General features: G+C 32.3%; 1 protein-coding gene across 1 annotated transcript in view; it reads left to right on the forward strand.

Annotated features, from left to right (window-relative positions):
• The first annotated feature begins 6936 nt into the window (after positions 1-6936).
• Positions 6937-14959, forward strand: part of LOC134684714 (uncharacterized) — a 78120-nt gene continuing 70097 nt past the window's right edge. Inside the window, exon 1 of the mRNA XM_063544019.1 lies at positions 6937-7329. Coding sequence (XP_063400089.1) covers positions 7242-7329 — 88 coding nt within the window. The 5' untranslated portion in view covers positions 6937-7241. The remainder of the gene's footprint in view (positions 7330-14959) is intronic.

Raw genomic sequence — 14959 nt, forward strand, 5'->3', positions numbered from 1 at the left:
CAATCAAAATTACGTGATGGATATACACACACCGGAAGTAACAGTCGAGCAGACCTCTTGAAAGGTAAGTAGTCGTATTTACTTGTTTATATCAATAAAATTTAATAAATAAGGTAGTGTACCGAATGTCGGATACTATCTAGTTTTGAAATACACAATTATCCTTGCTGGAAAGCGTGCAGTTAATGCTAACACTTCGACACAGTTTCAAAATTTCACCAGATAACTGTGTCGAAGTGTTTGCAATAACTGCACGCTTTCTAGCAAAAACATTTTTGTATTTTAAAACTACATACTATCTGACATTCGGTGTGCCAACTTATTAATCAAAATTTAATTTATATGAACAAGAAAATGCAACTACTAACATTTCAAGCGGCGAGTTCGACTGTAACTTTCGGTGTGTGTATATCCATCACGTGATTTTGATTGTACCCCTTAAACATGAATAGCAGGACAACTCGCGAACTAAAACATTCCGTAGACTTGTATTACACATGTAATACAGTCTTTTAATATTGGCAAATGCACCTTACTGAATTCGCTACCGTTTTGTAATGTGTGGATTTATTTTATTCCTTTAAGACCCAAATATGTAGTTAATAAGAAAAGAATTTTGGCAGTATGTACTCTTCGTGTATCTAACTTTTGTTTTGATCAATTATAAAGAACGGCCGTTTTCACATTGACCTAAATTCGGTGTTGTGTTAGTGTAACTCACACGTAAACTAAACTCAATGGCGTTCCCATTGATAAAACTCAATGTTTACATGTAGTTTAAATCATGTTTTATCTACACACAGTCGATAGTCAATGTTCAGTAGGCCTTGTGTAGGTTAAGTGTACACAAAACTAGGCATTTAGGACATAAGTTTTACCGTGTATATATTTAAGGAGGAAACTATTTTTGATTAAAATTGATATTTTTGATAATTATCAGTATAGTTCTTTACAGAATTGTTGTCTAAATTTTACAGGGTTTTTTTGTTCATAAAAATTAACGTACTTTATCAACCTTGATCAAGACTCAAAGCAGCATCATTGCCCAACCCATAAGGCAGCAACAAATTGATTTTCGGGGAGGGGGGGGGCTATTATAGTTGAGTATAAAACATAAAGGCGGGGGGGGGGGGGGGGGCTATGGATTATGTTTTTGAAAAAAAAAATGTTTCCAGTTTTTAGCCCGGAAAAAAATTTGTTTGTTTCACCCTCAGCTGCCAGTATATATAATGCTAAAATTGATTTCGATTGTCACTAAAATTTGTCCTGAAAAAAATCTATAGCCCACGCCCCCTCCCTCCTCCTCCCAAAAAAATGAAACAAATAATTGCTGCCTAATTCATTTGAAAAGGTCTTCTCGGATCGACTTGACGTACACAGAAATATTCGCCGCTGGTCTTTACTCAAACAACGATTCACGCATAAATGCATAACTAAAAAAAGTGTGAGATAAATGATATGTTAGTCTAGTATCTCAGATCCGTTAAATAACACTTAAAATAAATAAAAAAACGTTACCCTATTCCTTTACCAAATACTCATTGGAGAAGAAATTTGAAACAAACAGAAAAGATAAACATGGAGTGATCCCTAATATCTCAATCCTTTTTTTCGGCTGTAAGCACGCTGCTGCAGCTAACGTTTTCTAATGTGTAATCGAGACATCTCTAGTATATTCAAACTACTGCAAATTATAAAAATGGCTTAAATAAAGTAGCAACCAGTTAACTTAAAAAAAGAGGGAAGGGTTAATTTTTAATCTGAGTCCCATTTTTTTCCGCGCGTACGTTTTTATTCCGGTTTTTTTTCGATGCTGGTGATAAAATACGGTTTTTTTTCAATATGTAACACTATAATGTATGGGGAAACTCTTGATTCAGAATAAATTTTTTATCATCTGTATGACCAGATTTTTGTTTATCAAATTGGGGATCGGAATATTTCCACCCAACCCCCCTTTTGCAGTCAAATGGTCGTTCCCTTACTGCTAGAAAAATTGACCGAAAACTTTGAATTCAGTTCTACGTAATGAACATTTAAATAACATATAGTTTACAAGTGTGAACAAATCTTATGTACAGGTAATTTAACAAGGTGTATAGATGTGAACAAATTTAATGTGAAACCAGTGTCCATTACATTAAACTAATTGTAAACATGTTTACTGTACACGGCGTTTGGTATGAACACGGCCTTATTGAAATATCAATTAAAGAATACGCGTTAATTTGAAAAATGATATATCAACTTGGAAAAAAGTAAAGGATATACTTGACCAGCTTAAACTAGGACATTTTTACTAGCTGAAATCAGAGGTCGATTTATCATTGGTTAAAACTAACATTTTTCGTCTGTCTTCAGATATCTGTAGAAATTCCGTCCAAAACGTTTCAAAATTACGAACATATAGGATCTTCAAAGCAGTCTTTGAAACTGAAAATTACGTTAATTTGTACTTGAGTAAAATTGAGCGGAAGTGGAATTTTACCATTAAGAGTAAAACTGGTAGATACTCGAACGAAAGTGTAGAAGAAAGACACTGTATATTTTGCAAAAATCAAGAAACTGAAACTGAATTCCATTTTATGTTTGATTGCCCATTGTATGTTGAATGTCGAATTAACTTTTTTGGTAAACCTTTAATTGAAGAAAACTTCACAGATTTGAATGATGCTGACAAATTGAACTTTTTAATGTCTTTCCACAAAAGAAAATAAGCAAAATATATAGTTCGTGCATTTCATATAAGACGTCAGTTGCTGTATACATAACACTTACATTTTTTGCATATTTAAAGCTTAAATTTTTCTTTGCAAATAATTGTATGTCTATATATATTTTTGAAATTCACTTACGTCAACAAAAGATTAGAACGTGATACAATTGTTTTATAATCATTTTATTTTATTGGAGGTGACTTATAGGTCCATTTGGCCGGGTGTATTAAAATTTATCATATCTTATAATTATGTTTATAATCAGTTCATAATATACACATGTCACTATAATAAATAATTTACTTGCTTTCTGTAGTGCTAGCTCCTCCAATTCTGTTTTTGATCCGAATAATGAGGATTAACAAAGTTAGATCTTTAAAGTAATAGGGGTATAATTGTGTTACCTCTGTCGACAAATATATACAAAGGATTGATTTGAAACAGTTTTTCACCTGCAGTTTAATATTCGATAAATTTGTCTTTTTTGAGTAATCAGACTTAAAAGCATTGAAAATTGCATGCATATATTTTATCACATTTTGTTTTAGATAAGAGAAATTCAATAACCAATTGCATGTCAGATAAGGGAATTAAAGATATGCATGATTGCACATTCACCATCCCTTTATGTCATTTAATACATGTATTATTCATGACACAACCTAGGTTAAATCAATGATAAAATATCTATTAAAACAGAATACAAGCATTTTGTTTGCATGTAGAATTGCAATGAGCTCAGAGGAGAATTACTTCATGCAATTTGCCTCGACATTCTTAGCCAATGTGAAATTATTTTTTTTTTTTAAATCACGAAGTATCGAAGTAAATATTTCGTGTACCAACATAAATAGACTTAGTAACGAAATTAATTAAAATCTAAACGATACGCAATACAAATGACTTTTGTTCAAAAAGGTTGGGAGAAAGAAATAATTAGTAAATACAAAAAACAACGTAGATGTTACAGATGAACGATTAGTTGGTGAATCAGCATGACTATAAGTAATATATATAATAATTGTTTTAAAAAAGGTTATAATCTAAAAGCATTGAAATTATCGTTCTTTAAATATGTCATTGGTTGATATGATCTGCTGTACTGTCCAATATTTTTGTTGATTCCGATGATTCTTTATTGATTATTTGACTAATACTATTAAATAAATCACACATTCCATGAACTGAGACGTTCGAACTTTACTTCAAAAATTTAAAGTTGTTTTTTATTGTTAGAGAATCATTGCATGAACCGGCATTAACCGACGTCGCTACTCAAACTAAGATTGGGAAGTTAGAATAAAAAAGAAATATAGAATGAAAAATGGAAATATGAAAAATGCCTCAAAGGATTATTATAATATTTCTATTCTAACTTCACAAAAATTCGACCAATACTGAGTGTATAGTTTCAATTTTATAAAAAAAATACCTCCTTGTGTACGGCAAAGAATAACTTTTAATTTTAACTCTAGCTAACATACGTTGTAGTCGTGTCTTGATACTCACACACTAATTTAATATGTGATAATAAAAATGATGATTTTATAAATAAGTAACTAAACACGTATCTGAGAAGACATGATAGCGTGGTCATCAGCCTCTAATTCACTCCAATACAAGTTATTGTATGGCATAACTTGAATCGTGCTTTTGATATAATAATTGAAATAATAATTTCATTTATTATCTATGTGATACAATGTGCCTTAACGTCATTTGATGTGAGTATTATCCGCAAAGTTGTAAGCCTAAATCAATAGTCTGATGTCTATTAAATTATAGAGTGCAAGCGGTACATGTTAAAATTCTATAACTAAGAAGCAAAGTTCCAGACATTGGTCAGTATCCAATATTATATACGGGCATACGCTCTTGTATACATTAAACGTATTTTAACATGTAAGATAATTAAAACAAAACAAAAAGTACAATTTAAGTCCAAATAACTTCAAAGTGTAGACATGCAATGATATTGGATAATAGAAATATGCTACATGTCTTCTGAAATTAACAAGTAGAAGTTGTCAAGCTTGAATCAGGAAGGGGTTGATTGATGCCACTGAAGTCACCGAGGACTCCGTGGCAGGACAGTGATTAATTTGAATATAAGCAATTGCAAAGAAACTAAATTAAAAGATTGAGCAACATGAAACCCTCCTGTAATGTTCATCTTGTTGCTCGTGGCAAATACAATCAAAATTTAGGTCAACAAACACAAACAACAGACAGCCAATACACATTTAAAAATGCCCTACATATTTTGTTTTAATTTGTGTTTGCGTTTGTCTTGAATAACAGCAATAAAACAACACAAATATAAAAGCAAGATCTTAGAGTGAATAAAGGGGTAGTACAGAATTTTAGTATAAGTTTAAACTCTTAAATTTCGGGGTATACAAATGCTGAAAATATGCCGCACAGCCCTATGTTTTGACCTTTGAATAAAATAGAAGGGCATAAGAAACTTCCGTTTTAGGATATATTTTTTTACGAAACTTCATAGTAAAAGTTGCACAGTCATAGTTGCAAATGGAGCAAATGGAGTTCCTAAGGGAAATTGCATTGTCTAGATTGACAGAAGAGCAACATCCAGCATTAAAACAAATGAAATGTTTACAACTCCAATGCTTGGTGACAATATAAAACAGAAGATGTGGTATGATTGCCAATGAGACAACTGTCCACAAGAGACCGAAATTTCAGAGACAATAACAACTATATGTCACCGTGCGGCCTTCGACAATGAGCAAAGCCCATACCACATAGTCAGCTATAAAAGGCCCCGATAAGACAATGTAAAACAATTCAAAAGAGAAAACGAACGGCCTTATTTATATAAAAAAAATTAACGAAACACAAATATGTAACACATAAACAAACGACACTCACCGAATTACAGGCTCCTGACTTAGGACAGACACATACATAAATAAATAGGCGGAGTTAAACATGTAGGCGGAATCCCAACCATCCCTTAACCTGGGACAGTGGTAAAACAGTACAACATAAGAACGAACTATAACAATCAGTTGAAAAAGGCTTAACTCTGATGGATAAAAATACAAGTAAACGTGGCCGGGTAAAGAGCTAGGATAACAAGGGTTAACTTTGTACAGTTTGTAGAAATTGGTTCGGTAAGATAAAAAGGTTAGTAGAAATTTTATATTAATTTCTTTTTTACACTATGAACAACAGATGCACTTCAAGACGGTAGATATATGGTACTTTCATTTTATTATACCTGTGATGGGATTTTGATGGTTGACAAACAGATAGACTTTGTGAAGTTCTAATGTTTCCTCTATCTTTTTTTTAACTTAGCTAATTAAGCAACAACTTAGCAAAATTATTTTGTGATTTTTTATTAGTATAAGTAAAGTGAATTATTCTAGATTAAAAAGAAAAAGTCTAAGATATAGACTGTGTATAGTCGTTTAAGCTAAACATCACAGTTGCTGTTACTCCTCTTTATGTACACGTAACCCAGCGATATTCGTAACAATACACCTCTTAGGGACGACATCAAAAGTTCAATGTTGGATAAAAACTTAATTCACATAGTTTTTTCACTACCCCACCCCCCCCCCCCCCCCCCCCTTCTTAACTTAATCAAGGAAAAATTGATTTTCCAACAGGGATATATGTAAAAATCTATTTTAGATTATACAAAACTTGCAGAATTTATCCCCACCCATTCCCCCACCCCCTCCCCCAAACTATTTGATTTAAGTTGTTTTTTTTATCCTACATCGATCTTTTGATGTCGTCCCTTATACTGGGCTGGTGGATCTTAGGCTTCGCCAAAATGTTGAATAGGAGACAGTTTCAAAACGATAAAAATCACTGTAAATTAAACTTTGGTCTTGGAAACCTTTCATGGAATTGAAATACTTAATGAAAAATAGTAAGACCTATTATGGACGACTACACGGTGTGATTTTTTTCTCATTGTTGAGGGCCGAGCAGTGGCCTTTAAATGATTACTACCACTTCATTTTAACTCTAGTTAATAGTTGTACATTGATTGGCAAAAATACCACATCTCCTCATTTTCATATCACATACATTTTCCCTTATTCTTAAAATTAACATAACATACCATATTTGAGACTTACGTTATTAGCCCTACATTTAAATGGTTAAAAATCTTTATAAAAAACATAAAAATCAAGAACTTTACGATATACTACTGTTTGTCATTGCATGCTTCAACTTGATGACTTATATTATTAATGCCAATGACTAAGTTTGGATCAATACACTGTCTGCATCACTTCTTCAATAATTTTTACCAATATTGTAATGATACAGGCATGTGAATCTAGATCGATCAAAGGAATTCTGCCGGCATCCACGCGATGAGAGGTTGAAAGGTGTAAAATAGCCAATCTTCCAACAAAGATTCTTCGGATTTCTATATGATTTAGTCCGGTAGACATTTTTTTTAAGTTGAACCTTGACGGAGAAGTAAGGAATACGGTTATTACTGAAGAATCAGGAGTGAGTTTGTGGTCGTCTAGAATGAATAGCATCTTTAGACTGGCGTTAGTTTGTGGACTTTTTGTCAGCTGTGTAATTTCTAAAAATATAGAAAAGGAACAAAATAAAGGTAGGTCTTTTAAATTTTTCGCATCTAATCAGACTTCCTACATATTCTGTTCGTGGCATTTAAAACCTCAGTACGGGTTTTAATAATTGTTGAAGACTGTCTGGTGACCTGTAGCACTTCACAACTTTGTCTCATGGATAGTTGTCCCATTGTCACTCATACGAAACCTCTTTTGTGTATAAAATGTGCTGAACCCGTATTTTGTTGGGGTTTTGTTTTTGTTCATTTTCTACAGTACATATTAGGTAAAAATAAAACCGTCAAAATTTTGTGACAAATATTTTTTTACATAAAGCATTAATTTAACTTATAATGAATTAAACACGTTAAAACTTCTATATTATTGTATGTGCGTTTGAAAAGTTTGATTATGATTGTTACAAACAAACAAAATGAAACCCATTTGAATTGATTTTGAAATAAAATAATTCGAACATGAAAATGTTTGTGCTCCTTTGAATCCAGAATTATATTGACTCTTTTTCGGAGTTTTTGTGTGTGTCGTTGGATTGCTGTCCCATTGACAACTATTGCAGACATGAATTAATTAAATTAACTTTCCCTTTTTTTTGTAATACGTCGATTAAATTGCAGAAGTTACGAAACTAGCAAAAAACAACAAAAATTGCATAGACAAGTACGAATGCTGCAAATAGAACATAGTTTGCTTGTAGTAAGCATATTACTACCTAATATGTAGTCTTGGATTAACAAACAAAATAGAGAGTGCATGCGTATTTTTAAACGTGCAGAACAATAAAACTAGGTATGTTTTCAGCAGAATTCTTATGATATCTCTGTACCTGGAAACCGTTGAACTTTTTGATGGTTAAAAATCAATCAACAAAAATAAAGATATAGAGTGTTCCGATGTCTATCTGTATTCCCAAACACCCTTTATCTATTTTGGATGAATACGTCAGAAATTTTAATTTCAAAGCATATTTTAATTACCTGTATAGTACTACGAAAATTTATAAAAAGCACATGATCTTTGAAATGACTACTACTTGTATGCTCTATAAGGTATTCTTATGGGTACAAGTACATTACACAACCGAAGCAGGATCTTCTTTTCAGTATTTTCTTACACTGTCTTTTGGTTATTTTTTAGCTTTGGTGTGGCGTTTCGTCATGATGTTTGTCGTCGATTTTAAAGTTTGCGTATCTCTTTTTCATTTTTAGCCATGGCGTTGTCAGTTTGTTTTAGATTTGTGAGTTTGACTGTCCCTTTGGTATCTTTCGTCCCTCTTTTATAGTATTTGCTGCCTCATTTTTGCTGTTGATTGAATCTGTAACTGCACTATTAAACTTACATGCATAATTTTTAAAAGACAGTTTCATACACATGTAGGAGTATATAAAATTTTTGCAGCAAATTGTTGATATCTTTAATTATCCAAAACATACACTCCAATACAAGGCAACATTATCTTGGTATGGAGATGTGTGGTAATGTATAGGTCAGAAAACAAATATTTTCAATTCACTTGAGACCATTAAAAGTCAATTGTTGCGATTATTTTCATTTCAATGAAAAATTAATCTTACAAGATGATTGACTATAATAACTGTTTTTTAGACTCACAGAATCGTCGTTTGTCTTCCTAAAACTATATGTTTTTATGTCTACCAGTATAAAAACAAGTTTGCAATAATTGGCGTAAAGATATCCTACAATCGGTCCAAGGAAATCCAACGGCATAGATTGTCGTCAAGATTTTGTTGTCGTTTGTTTTTTTGAAACTATACTGTAACCTACTACTTTGATAGATTTTGAAAAAAAGACAAACAGGGGTTAGAAAACAAAACATAGAAAACTAACGACTGAGAAACACAACTGAGGTAAAAACTAACATTGATCTAATTTGCTCTTCAAGTAGCTCATTTTTTATGTGCATGTAAGTACTAGTTTCTAGCGATAGTTTCTATAGTCGCCATGACTACCTGGTTGGTCACTTGTTGTCTTGCTTTCTAAACGTTAACATTCTGTTATACAAAACATGGAGATGTGGTATGAATGCCTATGCAAAAAATATACAACAGAGTATGTATAAAGTGGATAAAAGCAACTATCTTAAATGATCGGACAGTCTTTAACGATGAGCAACACTCATACCTTATAGTAAGCGTTAAAACGCTGTGATATAACATGAGGAACAATTGGCACTTTCAGAATCTAAAGCACTATGGGTAATTTCATTGTTCGTACACCAAAATGATAAAAACCTCGCGTCATTGGATGGATTTCCATTGTTTATTACATTTTAAACCAATCACAATGTTTTAGTGTACGCTTTTGGAAATATTACCCAGAATGCATTAGATTCTGAAACAGCATAATTTATGATGATACAACAAACCGAAAATAAATAGGACATAATGTCGCTAAATAACACCACGAATTCGGACATGGACATATACATAGAACCTTGTAGGGTTTGACAGTTTTTTAGCACTCAACCAAGTTTGGAATGGCTTGACTAGTCAGAGTGGAACGAAGCACAGAAAACAGCTAACAATAAAACAAAAGACAAAAAATACGAGAAAGTGTAAATTGTGCTTATTCAAGCATCTTTGGAGACTAGTTATTTTTGATTGACTTATTGATTGCTGCATGTTTGCTTCACGTCCAGTGGCAAGTATTTTAGGCATATTCAATACAAGTGTTATTTTTTAAGTTGCAGTTTATTGATTACATGCTACGAAGAACACGAAAGCTGAAGCCTTTAACAATACAATAAGCTACATCCTTATTGACACTTGTATAGGTAATATCCTGTACAAATGTTTTTAATAAAACAAACATGACCTTTTTATTGGAGGTTAAGTGTCACTATGAATTATTTAACAACATATCCATTAAAAATCAACAGTTTTGTGTTATTGCTTTCAAATATAAAACCTTATCGGATTTGTATTCTGGTACTGTCGTATTATCGACTAAATTCTTTCATAAATAAATAAAACTCTGCCATAAATTTGCATATTATGCAACAGTATGCTCTGTCATTTATGTTTTAAAATTCATTGATATTGATTCGTTGTTGTTTGCCTTAAAGGCAGGGGGAAATGATTCATGCAAATTCAGGACGAGTACAAATTAAACAAATAAAGCACGTAGACAAGTTTGGTAGTTTGATCGACAGAGATAAAGGACTTGAAAGAGGTATGACCAAGTTACCTAATATTTGTTTCATTCATAATTGATTCGATAGTTGTTTTAGACACAGAACCTATGAAACACTATTTTTTGCCTCAAAATTTCTACTATATAAACATCAATATGGCTTAAATGTCACATCAGGTCACAAAATAAGTGTACGAAGGTCAGTTTTGTAACAGTCAATTTATAAAATCAGGAGACAGACATTAATGTTTTCCGAATTGTCTTCTTCTTCTTCCAGTAAGCGGTCAACTGGTTGACTACTCTGCCACATTTATGGAGTGCGCGCATGTATAAAAACAATAATTTAACAAAACCAATTACTAGGTGAATTTTATATACAAGTGCAAATAAAAACATGTCAATTTAATTTACTGACAGAGCTCACTGGGGTAAAGCTGATGACCGTAACTGCATTCACGGTCATCCCAAGATGTCGGACGAAAAATTAGGTCAGTATTTGCGTTGTCTGTTAAGGTGTTTCTACATCATTTTCTTTACAAAGCATACATTGGTACGATGTAAAATTATAAAAGATTCACACGGAAGTCACAAATCTCTATCGAGGAACGTGTAAAGAACGGGAAATTGGATTTGAAAAATTCGCTAAGATGACCGTAAATCATCTTTAAATTATTTTCAAGATGACCGTAACATATAATAAGGATGACCGTGATTAGTAAAATGATGACCGTAATTTCGAAAGGATGACCGTAATTTATAAAGGATGACCGTAACTTTCATAGTATAACCGTCATTTCTAAGAAATATCTGTATTTGTATTTCCTTTTTGTATCAAATAATATACAATTACTGTCTTTTAGTGAGGTAAATGTGTGGTTTTATTGACTTTTGAAAAACTGATATTCACTGAGGCCAACGGCCGAAGTGAATATCAGTTTTTCAAAAGTCAATAAAACCACATATTTACCGAAACAAAAGACAGTAAATGTTTTATTCCATATTCCGAGAGAAATTTTATGTAATGGAAAATATTTACCAAAACCAATTGTACATCAAACGTTTTTTACCAAAATTATACACGTAAAAGCACGCGACGTTTTGCGCGGTGAATATCCTTTTTCCGCAGGTGAATATGCTTATTTATTCAAAATCCCATTCATATAGAAAAACCTACTAATTATTTATCAATATGGAATAACATTAAATATTAATCGTGTTGGTGTAAGACGTATTTATAAGACAACATTATCATAAAGGTAGACAAAAATAAGACGTGCTTCAAATACATGGTTCGTCATGTGTAGCATCCAACTACAAGCCAAAGGATTTTTTTATTTCTGAGATTCCTATTAATTTTATATAATAAATACAGCTTTTTAAAAATGCCAAAAAGGCAATGGGTGTACAGCCATTTATATTATATCGTTTCAACTACCATTGCAGATGTGTTTTTTTAATTTATTTCAGATACGTACATGTGTTATCAATTTTCCACTTGCAAGTTCACCTCATCTAATGTAGACATTATTTTAATGCATGCACTCTATAGACAATCATGTTGGTCCACAAACATTTAGTTTTAGGAAGAAAGTTTTGGATGAAAACACTGGTCATACTGCATATCGGTCCGTACATTTCGGTGTTGAAGTCACAAAACTTAAAATGATGTTAGGAAAAGGCCAAATATAAATTTAGAAGAACATGTTTTAAAATACTCCGACCAAACTAGTGAAGGTTAGCCCCAGCAAAATAGATCCTAAAATAGTCTTGTATAAATAGCGAATTTTAAAGGGGAGCCTTGTAAATTGTATAGACAGAAAAAAGATTTTTTATTTTTTTTATATATCAAGACAAGTCAATATTTTATTCTGCTCCTCTGAAACCATACACATGGGCTCAATTACCGGATATTCATAATGTTTAAGGTTCATTTGAATGAATTGAAAAATATGGCCGTTTTTACACACACATATCTATTTTAAGAACATACAAACTGATGCTTCTGGGAAAGTATTAAGGATTATGTACCCTTGTGCTGCTTCAATGCAAAACATATAGAAATTTTATAGAAAATCCACAGCCTTTAATCTTGTTCTAACATATTTGTCAATTTGATGACCGATAGATATAGGATTATTGCATGCAGTGCTAGCATTGATTTCCTTAAAACAAGTTTATTAATGTAGTTATTGGTTAGAACAAATAAAAATATGGACCAAATCAAGTACACCTTTTAGGGTGTGCTCGACTTTAGTTTTTCTGCACGAGGTATTTTAAAATTTATAGGTTGGTGAGAACTTTTTGTAAAAAATAAACACTAGCGCATCATAGAAAAGCAAATGAGTAATCTATGTTTCAAATTTTATAACAAAAATCTCTTAATTAAAGGGTGTTGATTTTCTATAAAAATCTTGGTTTATTTGCCACAAAGTACTCTTTTTCTATTAAATGCTAGGCAACAGTAAATAATAATGCTTTGCATCAAGTTTTCCCCTATAGTATATGTTTAAAATGGACTGTGTCTATTATTCATTATATCTGTAGTTTGATACAAATGATGTTTAAAAAATTCGTACAAAAATGGCTACAGAAGGGTACATAAACCTTAAAGCATGGCAGGTCCTTTAGGGAGCTACCATTTGATTTTTAGGGGGGGGGGGGCTAGGATGAAAAATTTTGTCCTGCTTTTTTTAGCTGTAATCTCTGTCCTGCTTTTTTAATTTTTCAGTCTATTCGGTACCCCCCCCCCCCCCTAAAAATCAAATGGTAGCTCCCTTAGATATGTAAAAGTTATATAAAGTCTATGTTTGAGAAAAAAAAAACTAACTTACCTGGTTTTTGAGTTGCATTTTTTTTCAAATATACAGAAGATAGCAAAATAAACAGACACACGAGTTTCATTTGATACGGTCTACTCAGTTACACAGTTAAATTCACCTATTGTTTGCAGGTGTCTATTGTCTATAGTGTCCATTTAAATCACAAGAGGGAACACGCTGAAATTTCTCGCCTTCTTTACTAATCATAGATATAATGTTGATAGACCAAATATAAAGTATTATTACAACTGTCACATAAACTCAACATTAACAAAGAAAACAAAACATTTATCAATGAACCATGAAAATGATGTCAAGGTCAGATGAACCTTGCCAGGCTGACATGTACAGCTAACAATTCTTCAATACAACAAATATAATTGACTTATTGCTTATAAATTCAGAAAAACAGACCAAAACTCAAGAACTTAACACTGAGCATTAAGCCGTGAAAATGAGGTCACGGTCAAATAAAACCTTTGAACAGACATATAGATCATAAGATATTTCCATACACCATGCAAACATAGCTAACCTAATGCATAAAGTATTAGAAAAACAGACCAAAACTCAAAAACTTAACTTTGACCACTGAACCATGAAAATGAGGTCAAGGTCAGATGACACCTGTCAGCTAGACATGTAAACCTTACAATCATTCCATACACCAAATATAGAAGACCTATTGCATATCGTATAAGAAAAACAGACCAATACTCAAAAACTTAACTTTGACCACTGAACCATGAAAATGAGGTCAAGGTCAGATGACATTTGTCTGCTAAACATGTACACCTTACAATCATTCCATACACCAAAAATAGAAGACCTATTGCATTTAGTATAAGAAAAACTGACTAAAACACAAAAACTTAACTATAACCACTGAACCATGAAAATGAGGTCAAGGTCAGATGACACCTGCCAGTTGGACATGTACACCATACAGTCCTTCCATACACCGAATATACTAGACCTATTGCTTATAGTATCTGATATATGGACTTGACCACCAAAACTTAACCTTGTTCACTGATCCATGAATTGAGGTCGAGGTCAAGTGAAAACTGTCTGACGGCCACGAGAACCTTGCAAGGTACGCACATTACAAATATAGTTATCCAATTACTAATAATAAGAAAGAATTTAACATTACAAAAAATCTTAACTTTTTTCAAGTAGTCACGGAACCATGAAAATGAGGTCAAGGACATTGGACATCACTATCCCTATGACGGGTTTTCTGCAACAAAAGTTGCAGGCTCGACAAAAACTACTCACAACATCGATTATACTATTTACTATCATTTTCATATAAACTCAAAATACGCCTAATAGTTAAAAAGAACTAACCGATCCCCTATTGCGACAAACTCAACAAAAAACAATGTATACAAATATGGATATTTCTTTCAATTGACGGTAATCCTTTTAAATTTAGTAATTCTTTAAAAATAACGGTCATCCTTAACAATTTACGGTCATCCTAAACAATTTACGGTCATCTTTCAACCAATTACGGTCAGCCTTGTTATGAATCACTTATCCTGTTACGGTCATCTCGATTAAGATTTACGGTCATCCTAGCGAATTTTTCAAATCCAAATTCCCGTTTTATACACGTTCCTCGGTAGAGTTTTGTGACTTCCGTGTGAATCTTTTATAAATTTACATCGTATCA

Source organism: Mytilus trossulus, chromosome 9 (assembly GCF_036588685.1).
Source record: "Mytilus trossulus isolate FHL-02 chromosome 9, PNRI_Mtr1.1.1.hap1, whole genome shotgun sequence".
NCBI classification, from domain to species: Eukaryota; Metazoa; Mollusca; class Bivalvia; order Mytilida; family Mytilidae; genus Mytilus; species Mytilus trossulus.